This window comes from Arachis hypogaea, chromosome 12 (assembly GCF_003086295.3).
Source record: "Arachis hypogaea cultivar Tifrunner chromosome 12, arahy.Tifrunner.gnm2.J5K5, whole genome shotgun sequence".
In the NCBI taxonomy this organism is placed as follows: Eukaryota; Viridiplantae; Streptophyta; class Magnoliopsida; order Fabales; family Fabaceae; genus Arachis; species Arachis hypogaea.
The window spans coordinates 11,443,406-11,468,676 of NC_092047.1; the positions used below are offsets into that span (position 1 = coordinate 11,443,406).

Genomic DNA, 25,271 nt, shown 5'->3' on the forward strand with positions numbered 1-25,271 from the left:
AAGTAATCTGAATTGATTGCTTTTGAGGGATGCATGAGGTTATTGGTTGCTGCTGTAAAGTAGTTTAATAATATGTAAGTGTTGTTGAATTGGTGATCGATGCGGTTGTAACTTGATGAATCTTGGTTGAAAATTGCTAAAATAAGTTAATAGTGAGCTAGGAGGTTTTCATATCTTATCTTATTCATAAAGTGTTTATGGTTTAAATTTGACTTTCATACTTATGCGATTATTTATTTAGTTATTTTTGTTATTATTCTTCCATGAACAAAGAGTGAAAGAACTAAATTCTAATTGCTCAACTTATACGTCATTGGCTTTATGATATAGTGATGGCTCTCGATTGGGTGATGCTATTTCCTTTAGATATTTTGCTTTTAAGATATCAAGGAAGAATTTTTCCTTTTAAATTCATATGATTAGTATGGTAATGCTCACTTGAGAATCATGTGCTTGTACAATAAATACTATATTGAGTCATAAACTTCTATATGTTACATAAGTTTTCTTTCATTGATAATAGAATTATGTCGAAAATATTTTAAATTGCCAGCCCATCTGTATTTGACACCTTGCACTGAAATTGTGGGCGATGAAGATTGAAAAATTTTTTTGTTTGCAATGTATGAAAATTGGGGATGTCTATACTCTTAATAAATTGATGAATAAATTTTTGTACTGTGAGTTCTTTTTGAGTTTTTGGGTTTGATCTTGAGTTGTTCCATCATAGCTTGTTAACCTAGGAAATAATGGGTATGGATTGATCACAGTTTGATCTTGAAGATGTAAATTTATCATTTTTTTTCTTTCTTTTCATGAGTTTCCTTTTTTAATTGGTTCATTTATTTTGAATTTTATCATACATTGCATTTGGTTGTTTTGAATCTTTCCTTTATCTGTATGCTTTGATTGATTGTGTTTGAATATTTCGTTTTGTTATGGTTGTTGATGTTTAGAAATAAAAATTTTTAAGTGATACCATTTTTTATATATGCTAGCTTCTAATTTTGGATGCAACATCTATGTTCTTTTCCTAATTTACTCTCTCAATTATTTGCAATACTTTCATTATTTTTGGCCTTTTTAGAGTCTTGATGATGATGCTGATGAGGAATGGTTATAGAATAAGGAATATGGTGAAGCTTTTTCGGTGATTTCAACAATTACTTATGCCCTAAAGCCTCTTATGCTATGATGATATTGTTCTGCTGGACTTTGTTTTGTTTTGTTCGCTTTCTAGTTTTATTGAAAGAAAAAAAAAATCTATATTCTATCTAGCGTCGTCACATCTTGTGGTATGACTGTTTAGCATGGTGCATACGGAGAGCTAGAAATTATAACTTGCGAGAAATAGTTCTTTTAAACTCTTTCGTTTCTTTTATTTAAGTAATGGTAATCGTTAAGTTTGGGAACGTTAGGTGGTCTTCTTGGGATGGTTTGTGTTGAAGTATGCGCTATAATCGTGCCGCATGATTTTATTTATCGTTCACTCCGCTATATTTCATATCAAGAGTTCCTTGTTTTAATCCTTGTTGAAATTGGAAATTTGATTATTTTGTTTCACGTCCTACATCTTATGCATATCTCGATCTTATCGTCGTGCTTTTGGCTATCCCATAGATTCTCGACAACATAGGTGTTGACGTTGCATTCCTTTACGTGAACTATGTAACTCCTTGATGTAATCTGAACTTGCTTTACTATGATACATCATATCTTCTAATATTCTCCTCGAATTCTTGTTCCAGATCTTCTTTGGAAAAGTTATTGATTTGATTCTTTTCTTGCCTTATCGTGTCCTTAATCATCTACTTAAAATCTTTTTGAAAAAAAAAAAAAGAAAAAAAAAACACTGCCATTGACTTTGGTTACCTTCTTTTAGTGAACTTTGTAGTTCTTTGATCCAACTTAAACTTGTTTTGACCTAATGCACTATCTTTTCTTTTATTGTTTCTATCAAAATTTTTTTGATTCAGATTTTCTTGTTAAGATTCAATTGACTCTCTTTTTGGGACATTTCATTATTTCTGTACATCATTGTTTAATTGCAATCTTAAACATCCTTCCACGTTCGTGCGAACACCATCTGTGATGTTTGCTCTTCTCTTTCTAGGTTTCGAATCCTTTTGAGTAAACCCATGCTTGTTTCGGTGTCACGTGCGATTCCCAGATAGCAAACGATACGTTAATTCATTAGGACACAGCTTATTGATGCTGAAGTTTGAAAAGTTGTAATTCTAAGACATGACGTAAGACCGGTTGCTTCTATAGATATATACTATAGAACCAAGGAGAGTATGAAGTAGGAAGGTATTTTGAGGAGATTGACGAACGAAGTGAAGAGTGCTATGTACATCTGAGCTGTCAAGAAAATGTGAGTCGGTGAATGTCAACCGCATATTTTTAACAAAAACCTATCTTGTAACTTTTGCATCTCTTCATACTTCTTTCACATATTTGGTAAAATGCTAAAACCAAATAAGGTCTTACAGATTATATCAACTTTCGATCAATTTTCGAGGGCGAAAATTTTTTTTTAAGGAGGGTAGAATGTAAAATCCCTATAATACCCTTCTCTTTTTTTTTTCCAAACCAAAATTCTAACCCTAACTTTGACATAACACTCCCTCACACACTCACCAAAACCCTAGCCACCCTTACCCCTTCCAACAGCAGAACAAAAGAACAGAAAGGGAAAAGAGAAGAGGGGAAGAACCAGAGAGGGAAGAGAAGAGGAAGGAAGGGAGGTGGCGCCGGTGGGCGTCACTGCCACCGTCGCCGCCGTGGTGTCATCGCGAGGAAGGCCAGAACCGAGGGACAGAGAGAGCCGCGCAAGGAGGAGGCGTCACCGTCGCCGTCGTCACCGTCGAGGTCTTCATCATTGCCGTCTATGGAGGTTTGCAAACAGAGGGAAGACGCGCCGATCTACCCAGAGCCGCCATGGGAAGGGTCGTCGCCGTCAAGCCCAGCCACCATCGCGGCCGTTCGTGCCTCCGTTTCGCGCCGCCAGATCTGTCGCCGGGAGAGAAACAGAATGCGCGTGGAGAGAGAAGTGGTCGCAGGGAGGTTCTGCCGCCGTTAGAACTCCGCTGCTGCTGCTGCTGCTAAGGCCGCCGCGCCTCTGCCACCAAGAAACGCCAAGGAGGGACGTCCGCTGCGTTGTTCCTGTCGCCGTTTGGATGTACCTAAACCAAGTCGTCGTTGCCTATCCCGGTCCAGCCTTTTTCCTTGATTCTGCTCTAGCTTTCATGTCCTATTATGCCACCATTTAATCTGTCTTGTCCTTGTTTTAATTCGATTTTAGTTTTGCCTGTTTTAGATTTCTGGGACTATCGCCAGCTCCATTTTGTCGCTACTCCGGTCCAAATTCTGCGCTCATTCGTTTTATTCTACTTCAATCCTCCTTATCTTGAATTCGACATTCTGGGTTTGGTCTCTTCGGTCCGTTAGGACCATGCTGTGAGTATGCTTTACATTTATAACCGTTAAGCTTTTGGTTTATGCTATTATGAATTTTTAATTATATTTATAAAACTGTTATTGAAGAACTTTGATTTGATTAGAATAATTGATTTATTATAGCTGAATAATTATTTTTATGAAATCCATACTTTAGAGATTTACATGAGACTATATATATATATATATATATATATATATATGTTTGATAAAGCTTTATATTATTTTAAAATATTGATTTTATTCGAATATATACTTTTGAAACATTAAAGTATTTGTTGGCACTCACTTTAAAATTATGAAATATTTTTTATGATTGAGAAAGTATGATTTAAAAAGATTTCTGATAAAAAAATATTATCTGATTGATTTGATTTGATACCTTATATATTTGAGAGATTGAAGATTCATTGTATTTGAAACTATATGTTTTGAATTGGTTTGGGAGGCTCGTATTAGAAAACCGTAGTTAACGGCGATTATGACGTTAACTTAGATGCATCTGACTCAGACTCCAACTAGCAGGGGTGTTGCTAGCCTAACGTGTAGGCCACACGTTAGATCTGTTATTCTGTTAGGACACACAAGAGGAAAGGGCTACCCATAGAGGTGGAGCCGCCCATGTGTGGACTTTTGATTTGATTTCTGTATGAGAACTCCCTTATTGATTCACTTATTATTATCAACTGCTATTTTTTAATTTAAATTACTTTGACAATAATGTTTATATGGTCTCATGTGGATTATAAATGTATTGTCTAGTCACTGAGTTGCAAAACTCACTCCTTTTTTCTGAAAATATTTTTCAGGAACAAATACTTGACTATGTGAGATTTTCTAATCAAGAGTCACGATCTGCAATGAGTATCTATTTTTGTTGAGTTCCTAGATGTATATGCTCCATATGTCACAGGCAGGATCCATCCATGTTTATTTATTTTATCTTTTATTAAAAATATGTAATTATTCATTTTAGAAACTGTAATTTTCTATTTTAAATATTTTTTATTTTTTTTATTCAATTTATCGTTGAGTCGGTTAGGCTTGTTAGGGATTATTTTCCTGAGCGCCGGTCATGGCTCGTTTTGGGCCATGACAAAAGTCCTAGTTTGAATAGACTTGACTTTATTCATCATACATAAGAACGCCACATTCATATTTTATTTCTTAATATACCTATCATGTGTAAGTCAAATACGTTATCCAAAAATATTATTTGAATACTAAAATTAATACTAAAATCAGCTATTATATATTTATGTATTAATATATATGTAGTTTGAGTTATTTTTAATGTGTAATTTATATTTTAATATGTATTTTACACTATAGTTAATTTTAGTGACTGATTTTAATGTACACTTAATATGGTTGTATATTATGTCGAGATACTCAACGAGAATGCATGTGTCAATGAATAAATAGTCAGCTCTAAATTAGTCCGTAAAAATTTTTTTTTAATCAAATTCGTCTTTCAAATATTTTAAGTTAGTCATTTTCGTCCTTTAGTTATTTCCGTCTCTAACGATGTCAAAATTTGTTGAAACACCATAACACACACCTAGTAGTTTTGATTGGCGGTTAATATACATGATAAGTTTATGAAATCAGATCAAATCAATCCTAAATTGAGGAATTTCAATGTTTTAAATTATTCTCTCAATGAAGTTTTAATTTGATCTAATTTCATAAACTTATGTTGACAATAGTCAATTAAGACTCCTATGTGTGTTGTAGTATCACTTAACGTGCCACATTAATAAATTTTGGTACCGTCAACAAAGAAAATGACAGAATGACTAATAGAATTAATTTAAAATTTTTAAAAGACGAATTTAATTAAAAAAAATTTTTGGAGACTAATTTAAAGGACGAATAATTTTTCAATGACGAATTTGATCATTTACCCATTAATTAATCATCATAGTTCTGTAAACTCGTGAATGTTTCTGTTAATTTTATTATTAAGGTTTACCCATTTCATCAATGCGTTCATTTTGCAACAATTCAAAAATCGAGTAAGGAAATTATCTTCTCATCGTAGCCTTGTCTTTCTTATTAACTTTGAATTCTAGGATGTTACCCCTCACTTGGAGCGACTGTCACTGGACATGGAAGGTGTGAAGATGCTTGAGAAAGTACTACTTCATCTGGACAACCAAAACATAAAATATCTTAAATTGCAGGGCTTTGATGATATTGATGAGTCAGATGCATTTCCCCTTGAATTCTTTTCAAAGGTGCCACTGCCCAATATTGAGATGCTTGCGGTGGTCGACAGTGCTTTCAAAGAGATATTCCCTTCAAAACTGCCTGACACAGAAAACTATGCTAAGATCCTTTCACGGCTTAAGAAATTGGAACTCAGGAATCTACACAAGCTTGAATCCACTGGATTAGAACTTCTTACCTGGGTAGCCTCCTCTAATCTGGCATGGCTGGAAGTAGAGTGTTGTGCAAGTTTGAAGCTTTTGTTTACGTCTTCAACCGCCAAATATCTTGTTCAACTGCAACATTTATACATTTCCAACTGTGAAGCACTGCAAAGTGTAATAGTGGCTTATCAATTACATGATGATGATGATGTCATCACATTCCAAGAGCTCAAGGAATTGTCTCTTAGCAAGTTACCAAAACTTGAGAACTTCTACACTGGAAAGTCAACTTTGAATTTCCCAGTTCTGAAGGACGTCATGGTTACTGAATGCAACAGAATGGAACATTTGTTCACATTCTCAACTGCCAAAAGCTTGAAACTGTTGAACAAGATGGAGATTTCCAAGTGTGAGTCATTGAAATCAATAGTAGTGGCAACAGAAGAGGTAGATAAGCCACGTGAAAATCTCGCGTTCCCGAATCTCGAGAAGCTGTCTCTTAGCCAATTGCCAAAACTTGAAAGCTTTTTCGCGGGAAACTCAACTCTGAAAATCCAAAAGAATTGGGTTGAAGTTTGGATCAGTGAATGCAGCAGCATGAAAACTTTCTCACAAGGTGATGTGGAACTACCCAACCATCAAAACTTACGGAGGGTGTACATAGATGGAGTTCGTTTCTCGGAGGATAACCTAAATGCTATAGTCAGTCAAAAGTTTGAGAATCGAAGCAAGGAAGCAGCACTGATGAGTTAGCACAATCATAATTCAACATGTAAGTTTGATTCATCTTTTACTGAGAGAAGCATTATTATGTGTGTGTGTTTTTGTTACTTCTGTTCGTTTCTTTTTCCTTATACCTACCTAATAAAGGGTTTGATGAACAAATTAAAGTGCATACAGAATAACTGAAGAGATTAATTTTGTGAAATCCAAAGAAAATAATAATAATCATAATAGAAAGATTGAAATGGTTATGGTTTCATTTTTATTTTGCATGGATACATTCTCATGTTTATGACAAATTAGAAAAACATAAAACTTAATCTTATGCAGTTACATATATTTCTTTTTACTCAAAGTTTGGGCAGCAATCATTCAACTCAAATCCTGAAGAGTTTAGCTTCTTTCCATCTTAAAACAATTTTAACTTTTGGCGAATATCTAACATAATTGTTTACGAATTTTCCAAGGTTTTATGGAACACCGAATGCAGCAAGAGGATAGTGGAGTGATCCATCACATCACAGCAACAAATATTCAGGAGAAAACAAGGGGGATATTTTCTTTTCTGCATTATTATGCCGGAAGAAGTGTGTGATTACTTTTTATGTGGTATAATTCTAAGTGTGTGTTATGAATGAAATTATATCTTATATTTATATACAAGATGTAAGGTGTGTGTGTGGATTTTAAGTTATTGAACGTGTATTGTAATAATTTTACATGATTGAAAGAGTGTGGTCAGTGTCGAAATTGTGAAAGATTATTGTAAGAAAAGATGCCCTCCTTTATAATAGGCAACAACATTCTGATTGGATTATAGGCTACATAGACAATTGCCATTTCGAACTGGAAATGGATCCTTTCAATTGTTAAAAAAAATTGAGAGTGTAAAATGTGATCTCTAAGAGCAACTCCAATGCTAAGAAATAGAGTTCTTCTTCTGATATACAGGGAAACGAAAACTCTTTACGTGGATCAAGGTTGAGAGTCCCTCTAAACAGGGACTTGCAACAACCAATAAAATCATGCCATGTGGTAAGTTAATAAAAAAATAAAAAATATATTAAATATATATATTAAATAATTAAATTATAATTAATTTATTAATAATTATAATATATTAAATACTTATATATCTATTTAATTAATTATTTATATTAATTATTTAATAATTAGTTATATTAAATTATAATTAATATAATTAATTAAATTTATTTTACATAAAAAATAAATTTAATTTTTACATATTATAAAATAATTTTTAGTTGGATTATTTATTTTTATTTATAAAATTTAAAATACTAATCAAATTTAAGTTATTTATTTTAATATTTTATAATATTGAATTATTTTGAATTTATAAATTTAAATAATATTATTATAAAAAAAATAATAATTATATTAATTTTAATTACTTTAATTAATTAATTAATTAAGTTAGATCACAATAGGGATTAAAATTAGTTCCTTTTAATAGAGAAGAGAGAGATTCTTTGAGTTCTTTGAGTTACTTTTTATGACAGGTGGGTCATAAATAGGGACTGAAATGAGTTCCCTACTGGAGATGGTCTAACCCTTTATTACTTTCTCTCTCATATTTATTCTTGGTCTCACTTATAAAATTAATGGTGAGAGATTACACTTTACTCTCTCAATTGTAAAAAAAAATTGAGAGGATCCATTTCCTTTCGAACTCTGTTTTCTCTTGTTATGCTATACAAGTTTTTCTGTTCTAAAGAGATTATATATTCACCTTTGATCATGAATAAATGGAAGTTTGTTAACAAAAAAACAACTATCATTTTCTGAAACTATACACATCTTTTCATAAAAATATACATCAACTTTATTTATGAAACAATCATGTAGAAATACATCTACTTGGTGTGGTAAACTCTATTCTTACAACACACACTTACAACTTAACTCAAAAGCATAATAACAACAACAAAGTCTTATCTCACTAAATGGGATCGGCTACATGAATCAAGCAACGTCATTGCATTCTATCATGTATCATGTAAACTGGTAAAATTACATATCACTTTTATTTATAAAAACATTCAATAACTTAAAAATCATACACACACTCAACAAAAAATAAATACATGATATACAGATTTATTCATGAGACATATCTATGCCACTTGAAAGCCGTTCACACTTATTCCCGTAGGAATACAGGAAATGTATTCATCACAACACACTCTAACAAAAAAGAAATACCGCTTTATTTCTGAATATTTGTTGCCAACTTGCCATGATGTGAATATGTGATCCACTTGTCCTCTTGCTACATTTGGAGTCCCATGAAACCTTGCAAACAAATTTCATGAACTATTATGTTAGTCATTTGCCAAAAGTTAAAATAGCATTAAAAATGAAATATATTATTTGTACTCATTTTCATAAGGTATGTGATTCACATGATAAGTCTCACATCCAATCCAACTATAAGGAAATATATGATAATTAACATTAACATAGCTCGTCAAGAAATACTTACAAAAAATGTTGTCTAGTACCGAGATTCAGTGATTATTTTAATTCAAGTTTTCTTCTTCTTATTCACTTTCTTCATGCTTGGTTAAGTCACTGTCAACTTCGTCACCTCTAAAATAGTGTTCGATTGCAGTATTCAGATCATCACTCTCGCAAAATTCTCCCTCTGTATCTTTCACCCCTTGTAGCTCGGGTGATCACACATTACCTTGATAGAAAGTTTGCATACCATTGCATTCAGTGATGAAAACTTCATGCAGTTGTGGAAAATTCAATTTTGACTTCCCCTTGGAAAACCTTTCAAGCTTTGGCAAGTTGCCAAGATATATAAATGAGAGCTTGGGGAACGTCATGTCTTCATTTCATTATCATCTCCATCTCCAACCATTACTGCCTCTAACAACTCACAGTTTGATATGGACATCCTTTTCAGTTCAGCAAAATTGTTAGCAGTTGAGGATGTAAACAAATACTCCAATCTTGCACAATCCTTTATGTTCAGTTGACTCAGTTTGGAGAACGAGACAGTGTATGGTGCCAAGTTCATCAAACAATTACATGCCAGAATTTTCAAGTGTTCAAGATTTTCAAGAAGTGGGGGCATCCAGGTCTGCTCAAAGGCTGTAGATTCTAGCTTGTATAAATCCCTAAGCACCAGTGTAGGAAGATTGTAACGCTATTATTGTCAATTTTGGACAATCAGAAACATCTAATAGACGCAGCTGCTGCTTTGACAAGTATTCTACCCCACTGATGGATTGCAACTCACATAATTTGAATAGGTTCAATTCTTTTAAGTTTCCAAGAATCTCCTCATTATTAGCTTCATCATGGGAGGGCAATATATTTTTTGAGAGTTTCATCATAGTACTCTGCCCATCATCGTCAAATATATTTGGATGTCTTCTCAAATAATTTAAATAGTTACTCTGCCCATCATCGTCAAAAAGGTAAACTAGTTTATTCAAACTCTCAAGATTTTCATCCTTACATTTTCTCAACCATGAACTTAAAAGGTTGAGTGTGTATCCAATACAAAGTCAAATTTTCCATCTTGGAAATATCATAACGGCAGAAAGAGTTTATAAGTATAAATAACTTTTTTGAAGCTTATGATTATAAATAGTAAGGGAGCACAGGTCGGGCTGGGGCTAGTACAGAGAGAGAAGTTTTCATCTACAAGCCTAGAAAAGTTCCAACAGTCCAAAGTTATGCCTATTATTATTTTGGTTTTCAATTGGTCACTTTTTTCTTTCTTTGGCTGTAAGATATTTATGATTATAATTTAAGAAGTTAAATTAAGAATTTAAAATGATATGCACTCTTTTCAAAATTTATGATCTTATTGAGAATTGTATCATACATAGAATGTTGTTACATTATACATTCAAAGTTCCACCGAGGTTTTATTTCTGCTCGGCCTATGTTAGTGATGCCTCATTAAAACCTCAAATGCTAAAACACTAATACCTACCCTAATAAGAGGAAAAAGAGTACCCTCACCAAACATAGTTTAAGGAATAATCATCACTGACAATTGACAAACATTTTCTATGTGATGCAGTGCCAATGATCATGCAGTCTCTCCTCCTACAAAGATCTTTTTGTTGTAGTTCAAGAGGTTGGCACCTTTGGCTCTTCCAACCATCTCCACACATTCAGCAAACCAGTCCCATCTCCAGTGAAGAAGAGTCCACCAGGACCTATCGCGAAGGATCGAACTTCTCGTCTTGTAAATAGTCGACCTCTCTCTAAAAACCTGTAGAAGCAGGCACAGCAGGTAGCTAAAACAGCAAGCAAGAAAAAACAAGCCCCACATAACACAGACATTGCAGCAACAGTAGCAAGACAATTAGATGAAAGCTTGATGGTTACTCACGTCGGCAACTCATACATGCGAACTGAATTGTCTTGGCACGAGCAGAACAATATTGGCTTGGCGTCTGCATCTGTCATTCCATATAGTCCAAGAATAGCCTGTGATAAAAAATATAAATTGGATAAACCAATCACCTCCTTCATCAATAAAATTAAAATATCAACTTAAACATATTTGTACAGAAATGTCAGTGGTTAAACAACTTACATTTTTGTCAGTGTGAGTATATGCCACTTTCAGAGTTCCCTCCTCAGTGCACACCCAAACATTGACTGTGCAATCATATGAACTCGATAATAAATAATCTTCCCAACAAAGAAGTGACGTGACTACGTCGGTATGCCCGTTAAGTGTCATTGTGCACTGTAATGTATTTAGGTCCCACACCTATAGATAGCAGAGTAACAAATATCTCAGACCCGCTATTAGTTTAGAAAAGAGAATGAAACAAACAATTGCATGTGTATACCATGAAGACTGATCATGACCAAATTATAAATTTAAAAGCTTTGCATGAAACATATATCTCATACTGAAATAAATAAATAAATAAACAAACTGCTAGTTGACAGAAAACACTACCTTGATGCTATGGTCCATTGACCCAGAATAAAGCATCTTGTAGCATCCAATAGCAAGACAAACCACCGGTTTAGTATGACCACTTAGTGTTGCAACCAGTTCGAAAGGAGACTCAGGTTTGGGATCAGAGCTGTATCTCCAAGCATAAATAACACCATCCTGCAATTTAAATAAACATATTATTTTAAAACTAATAAACAACAGAGCTAGCTGAAATGTGACGGTTCTGATCAAACAACAGCAGTAGCAAATGGCTAACTATAAACAAAGGTTGAATTACAACAACCATAAGTCACTGCAAGGGAATTTACCTCTGCTCCAGCAAGAAGGATATCATTGCCAACATTCAAGGAAAGGACTTGCCCTTTAGGTCCATCAAGAGTAACATCTGCACCCGTCTGAATATTCCATACCTTAACAACAACCACAATCAAATTATAAATTTGCAGTTAAAGCTCCTATACATAAGATATCATTATTACAATAAAAATAAAAGAGGAAGTGTGAGCTTACCTTTACAGCATTCTTCACGCCGGCAAAAATCCATGGGCCCTCAGATATGAGCGAGGTAACTTCAGAATTAAGATGGATCATGTTAACACAATGGCCAGTGTTGCAATCCCATGCCCGAACTGTGCCATCAGTGCTACCAGAATAAAGTTTATCTGAACCAGCAGGTAATGCAATTCCAGTGACAACCTGTCACAAAATTTGAATATTAGCATAAATGAATCTAACTCAATGGCACTTATTAAGTAATTTAATTAGAGTAAACATCTTAGAATAAAGTTCCTAGCCAATATTCACCTAACATCCAAATTAAACCAAGACAATTCACTACAGAATTAGTTTACCGAAAACACTAAGCATAATATAATATCCTTTCATGTGTTCATATCAAATAATAAAAGGTGGAATCAGACATCTATACCTTCTTGTGTTCATGAAGCTTTGCAAGTGTAGTAAACCCATCACCATAAAACCATGAATGCAAATTCTGACACAGGTCACCATGCACACAATTGTCAGTCATCCAATATTTACAAATACTGCGTGATTTCTCCATAGGAGACTTAGCAACAGTGGCCACTTCTTCCACACTTTCAGTCTTTTCAATGGATATATCCATTTGTTCACACTGGGTTGGCTTCTCAACAGACATAGTTTCTGATCCACACTCAACAGCCTTTCGTGCACAATTTGCTGGCTTCTTGAAGGCCTTGGGTGCGCAATTTGTTGGCTTCTTAACAGAGGAACTGGCCATCTTCTCAGCAGACAAATGTGGATTCTTCGAATGCATATATGTCATATTGGCATTATGTACATTGGATGGCAATGTCGATAAGCTATGCAAAAATTTGCAAGGATTCCTGTTGCATCTCCCAGCTAGCCAGTACTTACATGTTGGTGGTGTTGTACCACTGAACCTTTCAGTCCTCCTTGTTGTTGTTATAATAGCCATAATACTAGGAAAAAAAAACACAATCCAAATAACATCAGGCACACAGTATTCCCATCAATAAGACCCTTCATTGCTCAGAGACCTCTTCCAAAACTCAAACAACAACCCAATCAGAATAAGCTGCAGAATCCATTCCCTCATCAAAACCCAAATTCTGCTTATCCCCCAATTTTACATCAACACAGTAACACCACTTGAGTATAATACAAGTTATGAACATTACAGAAAAAAGAAATTTCAAATGGAACCCTAAAATAAAAATCCTAATTTTCCTCCAAGGAATGGCGTGGATTTTGGGAGAGGTCAATCCAATCGGAGAGAACTCTTCACGCATTTCATCCATCGCAAAAAAGAAAGAGAAAAATAGCGCAAAATTCCGAAGAAGGTAGCGTGCTAGGAAGCAAACCTGAGTTAAGAGTAGAATTGAGATCGGAAAGCCCAATAAAACTAATAAGAATTAGAATCACTGAATCAGAGTCAGAGAGATTCAGCGAAGAAGAAAGTGTTTTTATAATAGTGTAAAGGAAAATTGGAAGCCATATGAGGTCCTTTATTTATAGGTTTCGTTGACCGAATGACGGTGGGCAGTTAGTTACAAATGTTAAGGTTCTTTATTTGTGTAAATCAGAAAAAGATTTTATAAGATCGGAAATTAAATGTCTAATTTTTTTAGTGATGGAGATCCAAGATATGTTATGTCTAGTTACCGAGATTTGGTGTATTTTTTTGGAGTTGGATCCTCTAAATTTTAAATTTATACTTTAGAGGGTAAAGTATGATCTTTTATTTTGAATATTTTTTTTTATATTTATTTTTGGTTTTACCTATAAAATAAATAGTAAGAGATCACACTTTATTTTCTAAAATAAAATTTAAACTTTGAAAAATTCAAATCCTATTTTTTATTAATATGAAGATAAATATTTTTTTAAATTAAAATGCGTAAATAGGAGGTTTAGATTTTTTTGCGTTAAATGGGTCTATCATTGGGAAATGAATTGTTGTATGTACAAAGGTGGAATTTGACACTCACTTGACCAATTTAAGTTGGTTAACGAGTGATGTATCTTGATGGATTACGAAGACTTAGATTAAGTGCTTGTTTAGACGTCATTATCTTAATAAAATAAATATCTTTTTCAATGAAAAAATATCTTTTTTTATTTTTTAGCGTGTTTGACAAATTTCTAGTAGTAAAAGTAAAAGCACTAGAAAAATAAAAAAAAACATCTTTTTTGAGAAACTATTACATCTTTTTAAAAGATCTTTTTTCTTTAAAAGAAAGATGTTTTTTACATAATAAAAATAAATAAAAAAATACTTTTATATTGTTATACCCAAATGTAATTAATAAATAAAAAGATTTTTTGCATAAGATATTTAAATATAAAATTACTTTTATTTTTTCATAAGATCTTTTAAAAACAACAAGTCAAAATTTTTTTTTAAAAGCTCACCCAAACAAACCCTAAGAGAGTTTGACTAGCCTTATTCTTTTGTGTTTTTTGCTGTTTATTTGTCTTGTGCAATTCTTTTTTTTACCAAAGATAGGAGACTCGAACCCGCAACCTCTTAATTGAGTATGGGGAGACAATGTCATTTGAGCTATTACTCATTAGCGTCTTGTGCTCTCTTCACTAAACAAAAAAAAAATTCTTTTTCAAATCTAAACTATGCAATTTAACTATACATACGAGATATAAATAATATGATTTGGATTTGCTAGATTTTATGTCCAAAACTAAATAAAAACCCAAACTCAAATTACAGTTAATAGTAGTCTAATACACTATCATTATCATGATATTCATTAGTTGTTTCCAATATGGTTTAAAACAAATTTAAGGACATCATTCTAACCAAAATTATATGATTTATTATATTTATACCAGATCTTTTATTTAATTATAAATTTGGTCTAAATATAGGATTAGATTGAATTAGATTCCTTTAATATCCGATCAATTCCAAATAATTTTATACTATCTTCAGTTCTTCACCATATCAAAAAATAAAAATAAAAACTCATCTTCTATTAGGTAGTTATAAAACATAATTAAAATTGAATTCATAGTTGAAATAACCTATTGAAGGTTGAACTATTGTGATTACATTACATAAATTAACTAAAATAATTTCGTGATCTTAATAAATAATTAAATTAAAATATCAAGTCTTCAGGATTAGTTAGTTATAAAGCATAATTAAAATTGAAATCATAGCTCAAATAGTATAATGAGGGAGAATATAGGCCAACATAAAAATAAAAAAATAGTTGGACTACAGATTCAAGTATTTTTGTATCTAAGTTCAATCAAGTAGGTCCAATATAAAAAAAACTCACTCTCCCATAAATCTCCCAAACGTTATCAATTTACTTCGCGCTTGAATATGAAAAAATCTCTTAAAACTTGTTCATATTCTCTGCGGAAACTACTGTAGAATTAGGTGGAGCATTTGAATTCATCAACAAAAAACACACAAAAACAAGAACAAAGATTCTGCAAGGTACTGAGAAAACTATTGTTATTATGTTCAATTAATTTCTCGCAAATCTCGCGTTTCTTCTAGTTCGATTTAAGGTTTAGTGGATTGAGTTCGTTCATTCATTTAGTAGATCAAGTTTCTCTGATTCTATTTTTATTTGTTTTCTCCGTAACTAGGGCATCGAATGAAACTGTGTTGTTAGTTTATTGGTTCTGGTAAATAATTCGGTTCATCTTTTAGTTTAATTGAGTTCATTTCCATGTAGAAATGAATTGAAATGTGTTTTTCTTGCTGATTGAATGTTTATCACGTTTTGTTCAAATCTGAATCGAATTCGGTTCATTTGTGAATTGAGTTAGGTTCACTTGATACTACTGTTAAGTATTCACAAAATCTGTTATTTCTTAAGAAATTCAGTTCTTCTCTTAGGTTAATTGACTTCATTTGCATGCAAAAATGAACTAAAATGTGCTTTTCTTGCTAATTAAATGTTTATCACGTTTTGTTCAAATCTGAATCGAATTCAATTCATTTGTAATTGAGTGAGGTTCACTTGATACTACTGTTAAGTATTCACCAAATCTATTATTCCTCAAGAAATTCAGTTCATTTCTTAGTTTAATTGAGTTCATTTGCATGCAGGAATGAATTGAAATATGATTTTCTTACTGATTGAATACTTATCACTTTTTGTTTAAATTTGAACCGAATTCGGTTCATTTGTGAATTTAGTTAGGTTCATTTGATACTACTGTTAAGTATTCACCAAATCTGAACCAAATTCAATTCAATTCTAAATTGAGTGAGGTTCACTTGTTAAGTATTGACCAAATTTTTTGTTCCTTATAGCTAAAATAAAAAAGATGATCGTCTCAAAAAAGGAAAAACAGCATTATAATGTAAGCATACACATGTTAAATCAACTCTATTTTTGTATTATAAATATATCATAACATAATGTTTCAAATCCTTGCAAAGAACTCACGATTTGAGATGCTCAACAAAATCAAAAGCTAGGGTGTCAAAGAATTGAGTGTAGAAAAGAAAACTATTGTTGAACAAACGGGATTCGGTATACTGACACATATCCCAGAATTGAATGTCTCTCACAAGCTCTTGAGGAAATTGATTCGTTGCTTTGATGTCTATCATGGATCCTGGCACTCTCTATAGCAAAATCTACATAATCCCTGTCAAGATAAGAGATGGGTTGGGCATAAATTTTGGCGGTATTATACTTTCCATCTTTTACATTTGTATTTTTTTTTAATATTTTGTTATTTTTTTAAAGTTATTTCGGTTCATTCCTTAGTTTATTTGAGGTTCATTTGAATATAAAAAATGAACTGGACCTTTTTGACTGATTTGTTTATATTAAAATGTTATAGGAGATCATTTTCCTGAAAAAGTTACATACAACAAACTGGGTAAGGAACAGAAAGAGATTGTTAACAATTTCAAAGGTGCTATTTTGGCATCTTTAACAAAATTTGTGATTGATATGAGTGTTGAAGGGGAGGAGAACTTGCTAAAATTCAAAAGGACTTTCGTCGTCTACGTACAGAAATGCTTCTTGCTGCCGACAACAGCAAGCACTGTCTCACTGGTCCATAAGCCACCTGCTCTTCATGTGGAGACAGTCCGACGATGGAATTGGACACCTCATGTGCTGAGCTTCCTGATCAAGGGGATCAAAATCTAAAGAGCAGGAAAGAAACTTTCGTTTGATGATTGTGTCTTCGTTTTAATGTTAATAAATTTCCATGAAACGAAGTTTTCTCAACTAGAAGTAGATGATGCTCCTGGACCACCATGGGTGGCGTACTGGACAAGGAAGAGGCTGGTCAAGCGGCTTGCTTTGGAAATAACTAATGAAATGGTAAATAAAAAAATTCTCTTGAAATTTTGGTTCAGATGCTTTTAAAATATTGTGCTAACTAAATAAGTTTATGTTTTAGGGACTTGTGAAAAGAGCAGAATTAAGAAAAGGAGCGATAGAAGAAAAGAAGGGGGAAAGAAGGAAAAGGAGAAGGAAAAAAAATGTCATCTTACATTCGTCTTCAGAAGAAGAATTTTTTTTTTGAATCTGAGTATATTTCTCACCATCGCTTATTAAAAATTATCTATTTATTTAAAATTTTATATTGTTATTTTAACAAAATTTTTTGTATGTGTTGCAGAGAAGAAAAAGAAATCGATAAAACACCGCAAAAAAAAAAAAAAGAAAACAACCACAAAAGGGTGGCGAAAAAACAAACAAAAAAAAAAAAAGATTGTTTTTACGAATTCGGAAAGCAAAACTGAATCCAAAGACGAGTAAGATTTGGAAATGATTATTTTCGATTCATCTCTACGTTTATTTGAGGTTCATTTAGTTTAGTTTCACTCGGATTTGCTGAAAATTGTTCATGTGTACTTGTTAAGTTAGTTACAACTATCTGATATTTGTCACTAGTACAAATTCGATGTGTTTTGTTGATAATTGACTTTATTTGACTGCTTGTTCAAATCTGAAATAATTTCGGTTCATTTATTTTTTAATTAAGGTTCATCCTTGATTTAAATCAAAACTTATTGTATGAATTTTCATGAGAGAGAGGGAGAGAGAGAGTGTGGGTGGGAAACACGGGGAGGAGTAGAACGTTAGGTCAGGTCAAGGATCCTAGAGTTTGGAACCGAGATGAGTATCGACGCTTGGAGAGCGAGTCTTTTTCAATTTTTGTAGATAATCTCCCATTAGACATCTCGAGAAGAGAGCTGTTTCAACTGTTTAACTGGACCGGGCGCATAAACGACATATACCTATCTAGGAAATACAAGAATGGAGGCTTATATATCTTTGCGTTCATCCGGTACACCACGAAAGGAGGAGCATCAAAGGCTATAGCGGAGATGAATCATATTAGGTTGAGAGGAAAGGTTGTTTTTATGGGGGAAGGCAAGTACAGAAGAATGTCCGAGGTGAAAGACACAAACAGGATTCCTCCACGAAGGGACGGTCAAAATGCTATGGATCGACAAGTACTAGAAGAAGGAGGAGAGGCCAAGAAGATTACAGAACCTCCCAACAAGGCCTTGATAAACGATAAGACAGATCAGACTCCACATGGCAATGGATGGACGAAGAGAGTTAAAGTAATGGCAGTGAAAGAAAACCTGGACTGGTTGCAGAAAAGCCTGGTTGGGGGATCGACGAAGGCTATTAATTTCAGAGCGCTGAGGAAATCGATTGCGAGAATTTTTTCCCCATGTCATCCAGGTACGAGAAATGGGTGCTTATAAAGCGCTGTTGACCTTTGACAGCCTCTTGAATGCAGAAGAGGCTTACACTTTCAATATGAATGGCCTACTACAGTTTTTCCACAGCGTATGGAGGTGGGACGAATCGGAGAGAAGTGAAACCCGAAGGGTGTGGCTAGAATGCTTTGGGGTACCTTTACATGCTTGGTCTGGGGATACTTTCAGGCTAATAGGCAGTCAATGAGGTGAGGTGGTGGGCTGTGATAACACGACAGAATCGTGCTCTTCGTTTAGTGCTGGTCGGGTAGAAATCGATACATGTGTAATGGACGTAATTAAAGAATGGATCCATATCACAATAGGCACTAGTGGCTTTGACATACTGGTTAAAGAGGTAGGTTGTGAAACATATGGGGTGGATGTCAAGATGGGAATGATGAGGGATGGTGAGGATAGCGGTGAACAGCAGAGGAATTTAACCACTGAGTTTAATGATGGTGTAGCTATAACGGCGCCAAGACCTATAATTTCGACAGGCAGTGCGGATCAGGCAGCGGAAGTCATTGTCGAAGTGATGCGAGAGAAGGTTGAAGATGAGGATAGATTGGTAATTTCAGAAACAATTTTGAATGAATGGAGTTATGATAATTTAATGCACAATCAATCGAAGTTGGTAACTTATCAATCAAATAAAAGTGGTAATGAAGGTATGGCGGATTTGGTGGGATATGACGAAGTGGATTCTGAAATGACGATTCCATGGGATTACGGTTGTCAACATAATGGGCCAGGCAGAGGGGAGAAATTGTGTAACGTAACTGTATCTACAAGGAAGCCCCACTATAGTAATACATGCTGCAATGCAGGTTTGGGCTTTGAAGGGGTAGGGCCCAAAGGAATCCAACAGATTAGTGGAACGGATGCCCATCTTGGGCTTAACTTGGTGCGCACGGACCGGGTCAGTACCAAATTGGGTTTGCCTTCAGCGGGTCAGGGATCTGAGGGGAAGAACCGGCGCAATGTACCAGGAAAGGCATCGCTTGCACCTGCGGCTGGGGTTGTTCGATCGCTGGAGGCTGCGACTCCCAGGATTGGTGCAGCACGCTCCTACCCCAGTCAAGAACGCCTTCCGACCCTGGTTCCTGGAGCACTGAGTTAGTCGGTTCACACAGTCGGAGATGCATGTTGGGCGAAAGAGATTGGAGGTAAACAGGGAGAAGGAGGCCGAGAAGGGCAGGGCAGCGTCAGGGAGTTGACGACGGTGGCTCTCCAGTCAGAAGACAACCAGAATTCCCCTTGGGAAGTGACGGGTTTGGCAGGGAATGGTAGGCATAAGGAGATGCGACTGAACACACGAATGGTGGAGGCGGAAAGTGGCAGAAGGGCAGTCCATGGAAGAGGGGCTGAGGGCGTAGAAAACAAGGCTGAACTAGGTAATGCTGATGAATGAATTAGTGAAGATGAGGAAGAGCTTGGAGAGATTGGGCCTGGTGTAAAAGCTACTGCCGACAGAAACTTACTGGAGCCTAATGACGAGGATGGTTATGATGTGGACGACGGTGGCGTGGAGGATGAAGCTCAGGCCAAGGACGATGAAGCCAGTGACAATGAGGGTTTAACATTGGAGGAGCAGCTCTTAGAGAACAAAAGAACTTGGGACTTAGCAAGGGAATCAGGAACAATGCTGTATAATGAAGAAGATGACATTATGGCGATCCTTCAGCAGCAAAACGAAGAAATTGCACGGAAGAAAAAGTTGGCAAAACAAAGGGAAAAAGCGAGGAGGAGCAGACCCAAGACTCATAAAAAGGTGTGTAATAAGTTTTTGAAATGAATTTTAGCTCGTGGAATATCAGGGGGTTAAGGGGGGATGGAAAGCTTAGGATGATTAAGAACCTGAGAAGTGCATTCAGATTAAACATGTTAGGCCTGGTAGAGACCAAAAGACAGTTAGTGACTAATTTTGATATAAGAAATATTTGGGGAAATAGTGGCGCGGATTGGGATTTTGTTGAATCTAATGGTGCATCTGGTGGGCTGTTATTAATATGGGATGATGATTTTTTCAAAATAAGAAATAGCCACAAAGGAGAAAGATGGTTGTGTATTGAAGGGGAGATATTGAAGTATAATTTTATTTGTGCTTTTATCCTGGTGTATGGTGCGCATACTAGAGATGAGAAGCTTGTTGTTTGGGAAGAATTGAGCTATATAGCTAGTTTATGTCAGGTTCCCTGTTGCTGCATGGGGACTTCAATGAGATTGTACAGGTGGAAGAAAGACGGGGCGCAGATACATTACCCTTGTCAGCCGAAGACTTCAAGAATTGGATACATGACATGGGTGTGGTGGACTTGCCGATTACTGACCGCAAGTTTACATGGTTCAGAGGTCGATCATGCAGTCATATTGATAGGGTTCTGGTTAGTCTGGAATGGCTTGAAAAGTTTCCAGAGACTCGGATGCGTGGTGGTCCAAGGGGTTTGTCTGACCACTGCCCTGTTATAGTGGAAGAAAGAAGGCGTAGCGATGGTCTGAGGCCTTTCAGAAGTCTTGATTCGTGGTTTACCCATGAAGGTTTCCTGAGAATGGTAAAGGAGGAATGGAGAGGGCTTGGTGTGACACAATTTACAGATAAATTAAAGGCTATGATAGTTCTTATGGGAAGATGGCATAAAGATAACTTTGGGGATATGGATAAGAAAATCAAGAAGTTTGAGGAAGAGATAAGAAAGATTGATGACATGGTGACTGATGGTGTGTATGATGGAACAATGGAGGCAAGAAGGAAGGCACTTGTGACTTGCTGTGAGAAATGGTATGTACGGAAGGAGTTACATTGGAAGCAGATGTCACGATCCAGACATGCGAAGGACATTGACAAGAATACGAGGTACTTCCACAATTTAGCTTCTGTGAGAAGAAGGAACAACAGGATTGATGAGTTGCTCATTAATGGAAGACTGGTAAGGAATCAAGCTCAGATTAAGATTGCGATTAGAGACTTCTACAAGAATTTGTATCACCAGGAAGAGGCTCCTTTGGTGGGGTTCAGGGATGGATTAGTAGAAATGATTGGTGAAGATGATGCTCTGGCTCTGGAGGTACAGCCGAACCCTGAAGAGATTAAAGAAGCAGTGTGGGACTGTGAATCTTGCAAGGCGCCAGGTAGTGATGGGTACAACATGAATTTTATCAAGAGGTGTTGGGCTGAAATTGGATCTGATTTTACGGCAGCGGTGATGGATTTTTTCCTTACATCCAAGCTACCAGCGGATGCAAATCTCACTTGGGTGGCACTGGCCCCTAAGTTCTCTGGTGCAAAGGAGATCAAAGACCTAAGACCAATCAGTATGGTAGGTTGTGTGTATAAAGTCATTTCGAAAATACTGGTTAGGAGGATGCGAGCAATCATGCCACGACTGGTAGGTGAGACTCAGAGCGCTTTTTTCAAGGGACGTAAGATTCATGATGGGGTTCTTATAGCTTGTGAAACTGTTCAATGGATAAGAGCGAGGAAGAAGGAAGCGGTAATAATAAAGTTAGACTTTCACAAAGCATATGATAGAGTCAAGTGGAGTTTCGTTGACCTGGTGTTGCAGAAGATGGGCTTTGGACATAGATAGAGGAGTTGGGTTATAAAGTGTGTAGGTACGAGCTCTATGTCAGCGCTGATAAACGGTTCGCCATCTAAGCCTTTTAAGATGGAAAGAGGTCTGAGACAGGGGGACCCGCTGTTTCCGTTTCTTTTTGTACTCGTGGTAGATGTTCTACATAGGATGCTTGGAGAGGCGGTGAGAAATGGCAGAATCTCGCCGCTGCTAGTGGGTCGAGATCATATCGAGTTGTCACATCTACAGTTTGCAGATGACACTATCCTGTTCTGTCCCCCGGAGGAAGAGACCATAAAGAATTACAGAAGGATACTTCGCTGCTTTGAGATTATGTCGGGGCTGAGTATTAACTTTGATAAGTCTAGCCTGGTTCCTATTAATTGTGAGGCTCAGTGGGTACAGCGTATGTGTGGTGTACTGGGCTGTAAGGCAGCATCTCTTCCGATAAAATACCTGGGAATCCAACTAGGAGCGAACCCGAGATTGTGAAGACTTGAAAGCCTATTATAGAAAAAGTGGAGGAGAAGCTGAGCGTCTGGAAAGCTAAGGCGCTTAACAAAGCTGGTAAGCTGGTACTCATTAAATCTGTTTTGAACAGTCTGCCTGTATATTATTTGAGTTTGTATAAAATGTCAAAAGCTGTTGCAGAGAAACTGATTGCCCTACAGAGAAGGTTTCTATGGAGTAAGGAGGATGGTAGGATTGGTATGGCCATGGTCAGGTGGGAAGTGGTGCAGGCTCCTAAAAAGTTAGGTGGCTTAGGTGTCAGGGATGCAATGGTGTGCAACACAGCCCTTCTTTTTAAGTGGTGGTGACGATTTTCGAAGGAGAATTGTCCCTTATGGAAAAAAGTGGTGTGCTTTTGTAACAATCTGAATCCCAGTGTAATGCTGTCATCCCAGGTCTTACCCACTCGGGAGGGGGGGTGTGGAAGGATATCTGCCATATACAGTTTATGAATGAACAAGTAAGACAGAAGATGATTAATGGATTGTCTATGGAGATTGGTGATGGGAGACGAACTCGTTTTTGGGAGGATGTCTGGTTGCGTGGTGGGCCCCTGAAAAATGTGTTTCCGAGACTCTTCTCAGTTTCAAACCAAAGAGGATCCGTCATAGGGGATTGTGGGTTCTGGGACGGGTTAGAATGGAGGTGGAATTTCCAATGGAAGCGAGAGCTATTCCAATGGAAGTTGGACCTACTGAACCAGTTGCATGAAACATTAAGACTGGTTAATCTCGTGTATGACAGAGAGGATAGAGTGGCGTGGAAGTTTGATAAACAAGGTGTATTTTCTACTAACTCCTTTGTGCAGGAATTGCAGGTGGAATTGCTTCCGGAGGTTATAGCGAGTTTCAGTTTTACTAGGACAGTTTGGAAGGGTCTAGTTCCACCAAGAATTGAATTGTTTATCTGGTTTGCCTTGACTGCAAGGGTCAATACAAAGGAAAGGCTGAGTCGGTTGAGAGTGATTAACCAAGAAGAGGTGGTCTGTGTATTGTGTAATAAAAGTGTTGAATCTTGTCACCACTTGTTTTTTGCTTGTGAATTTTCTTGGCAGGTTTGGTGTGCATGGCTATCTTTTGTTGGAAGGCAATGGTTATGTCCAGGGACGTTAAAGGAACATTTTCAGAGTTGGACTGAGTTATCAACAAGGAAGCAGGAGCGCAAAAGGTGGATGGTATCCTTATGTGCTATTATCTGGAATATCTGGCTTGAAAGGAATTTGAGGATCTTTCAGAATAAAGGAAAAGGGGTTGACGATATTATTCACCAGTCTTTCACAAATTTTAAGGAGTGGTTAGGTGTAGATCCCTTTTGTTGTTGATGGCAATGCCGAAGATGACAAGGGGCATCATATAACTTGTAATTTTGCTTATTAGATTATGCCTTTAACTAGTGGTTTTTCTATTTCTTTGCTTCTGTTGCTCCACTTGTTGTGTTGAGCTTTTTCATTAAAAAAAAATGAATTTTCAGAAGTGAACAAGTAGAAGAAATGAGTACCGAAAAAAGAAAACAAAAAGAAAAAAGAATGAAGAGAAAAAATGATGGCGTTGAAAAAATAAATGTTGCTCTGGATGACCGTGACTCGACGGGCACGCGATATGATTTATTGCAGACGTAAGATAGAGTTTCTAATATAAAGTTTTTTTTCTTTCTCTGCTAACTTTTCTTAAAATCTCGTGTAATTTCTTGGGATTTACTAATTAATATTTATTTTTTTGCTTAGACTTTCGACTATAAATTTGGGCAGCAAAACCAAACTTGTGTTATAAACAAAAACGAGCTTGGGACCGTCTGTAAATGCACTGAGCAATACTAAATAATTTCTCTTAAATTTTATTTACATCTTCTGCTTTTAATTAGAATATCTTGGTTGATGATTTTAGTTTAGTATCTTTTTTATTAGAAAAAATACCCCTGAAATTTTCGGTTATAATTTTTAGAACAAAAAATTGCATGAAAAATAGAGTTTACTTGAGGTTCAAATTTGAAGTAATTTCGGTTTATTTCTAGGTTTAATTGAGGATTAAAAATGAATTTTATGTGTTTTTAATTCTTTGATTTTAATTGATGTTTATTTTTTAGTTTAATTAGAAAATTTTGGTTGATGATTTTAATTTGGCATCTTTTTTATTTAAAAAAATACCTCTGAAACCCCGGTTACATATTTTAGAAAAAAAGAAACGACATGAAAAGAAAACAGAGTTTACAACTTAGATAATTATTTTTGTTTAATTAATCACACAGAATTTTTGTTTAATTATTAGTAGCACAATACCTGATCCTCAATAACAAATCATTGCGGTTCAAGAAGAAACTCAGTCTCAATCTTTGGATATGTGAGTTTTTCAACTTACTTTCCTATTATAATCAATGTGCAGCTTTTAGTTTTTCCGTTCCTATTTTAATCATTGAACATTAACTTCTCTCTTATTTACCTTCCT

General features: G+C 35.4%; 2 protein-coding genes across 3 annotated transcripts; one reads left to right on the forward strand and one right to left on the reverse strand.

The window, feature by feature from the left end:
• The first annotated feature begins 1,087 nt into the window (after positions 1–1,087).
• LOC112726846 (uncharacterized) lies at positions 1,088–7,379 on the forward strand. 2 transcript variants are annotated; one of them, XM_072208792.1, is made up of 4 exons: positions 1,088–3,213; positions 3,320–3,459; positions 4,269–6,606; positions 7,025–7,379. In XM_072208792.1, exon 3 carries the CDS (start codon positions 5,571–5,573, stop codon positions 6,585–6,587), a length of 1,017 nt encoding a protein of 338 aa, XP_072064893.1. In that variant the 5' UTR covers positions 1,088–3,213; positions 3,320–3,459; positions 4,269–5,570; the 3' UTR covers positions 6,588–6,606; positions 7,025–7,379. The 2 variants fall into 2 exon arrangements, with proteins under 2 accessions (XP_072064893.1, XP_025632168.1); XM_025776383.3 differs by having other exon boundaries at positions 2,609–3,213; positions 5,535–6,606.
• Positions 7,380–10,383: 3,004 nt separating this feature from the next.
• LOC112726848 (zinc finger CCCH domain-containing protein 17) lies at positions 10,384–13,592 on the reverse strand. Its single transcript, XM_025776385.3, has 8 exons — positions 13,389–13,592; positions 12,452–12,986; positions 12,034–12,219; positions 11,832–11,933; positions 11,521–11,679; positions 11,146–11,325; positions 10,939–11,036; positions 10,384–10,818 (listed from the first exon to the last, which is right to left on the reverse strand). Exons 2-8 carry the CDS (start codon positions 12,980–12,982, stop codon positions 10,674–10,676), a joined length of 1,401 nt encoding a protein of 466 aa, XP_025632170.1. The 5' UTR covers positions 12,983–12,986; positions 13,389–13,592; the 3' UTR covers positions 10,384–10,673.
• Between the last annotated feature and the right edge of the window lie 11,679 nt (positions 13,593–25,271).

Excerpts from the sequence above, each read along its gene's own strand:
- LOC112726846 (XM_072208792.1), top strand. The coding sequence starts at position 5,571 with ATGGAAGGTGTGAAGATGCTTGAGAAAGTACTACTTCATCTGGACAAC.
- LOC112726848 (XM_025776385.3), bottom strand. The coding sequence starts at position 12,982 with ATGGCTATTATAACAACAACAAGGAGGACTGAAAGGTTCAGTGGTACA. Across the intron at positions 12,220-12,451 it reads AGCTTCATGAACACAAGAAG|GTTGTCACTGGAATTGCATT; the intron begins GTATAGATGTCT and ends ATTTTGTGACAG. Across the intron at positions 10,819-10,938 it reads CGCATGTATGAGTTGCCGAC|GTTTTTAGAGAGAGGTCGAC; the intron begins GTGAGTAACCAT and ends CTGCTTCTACAG.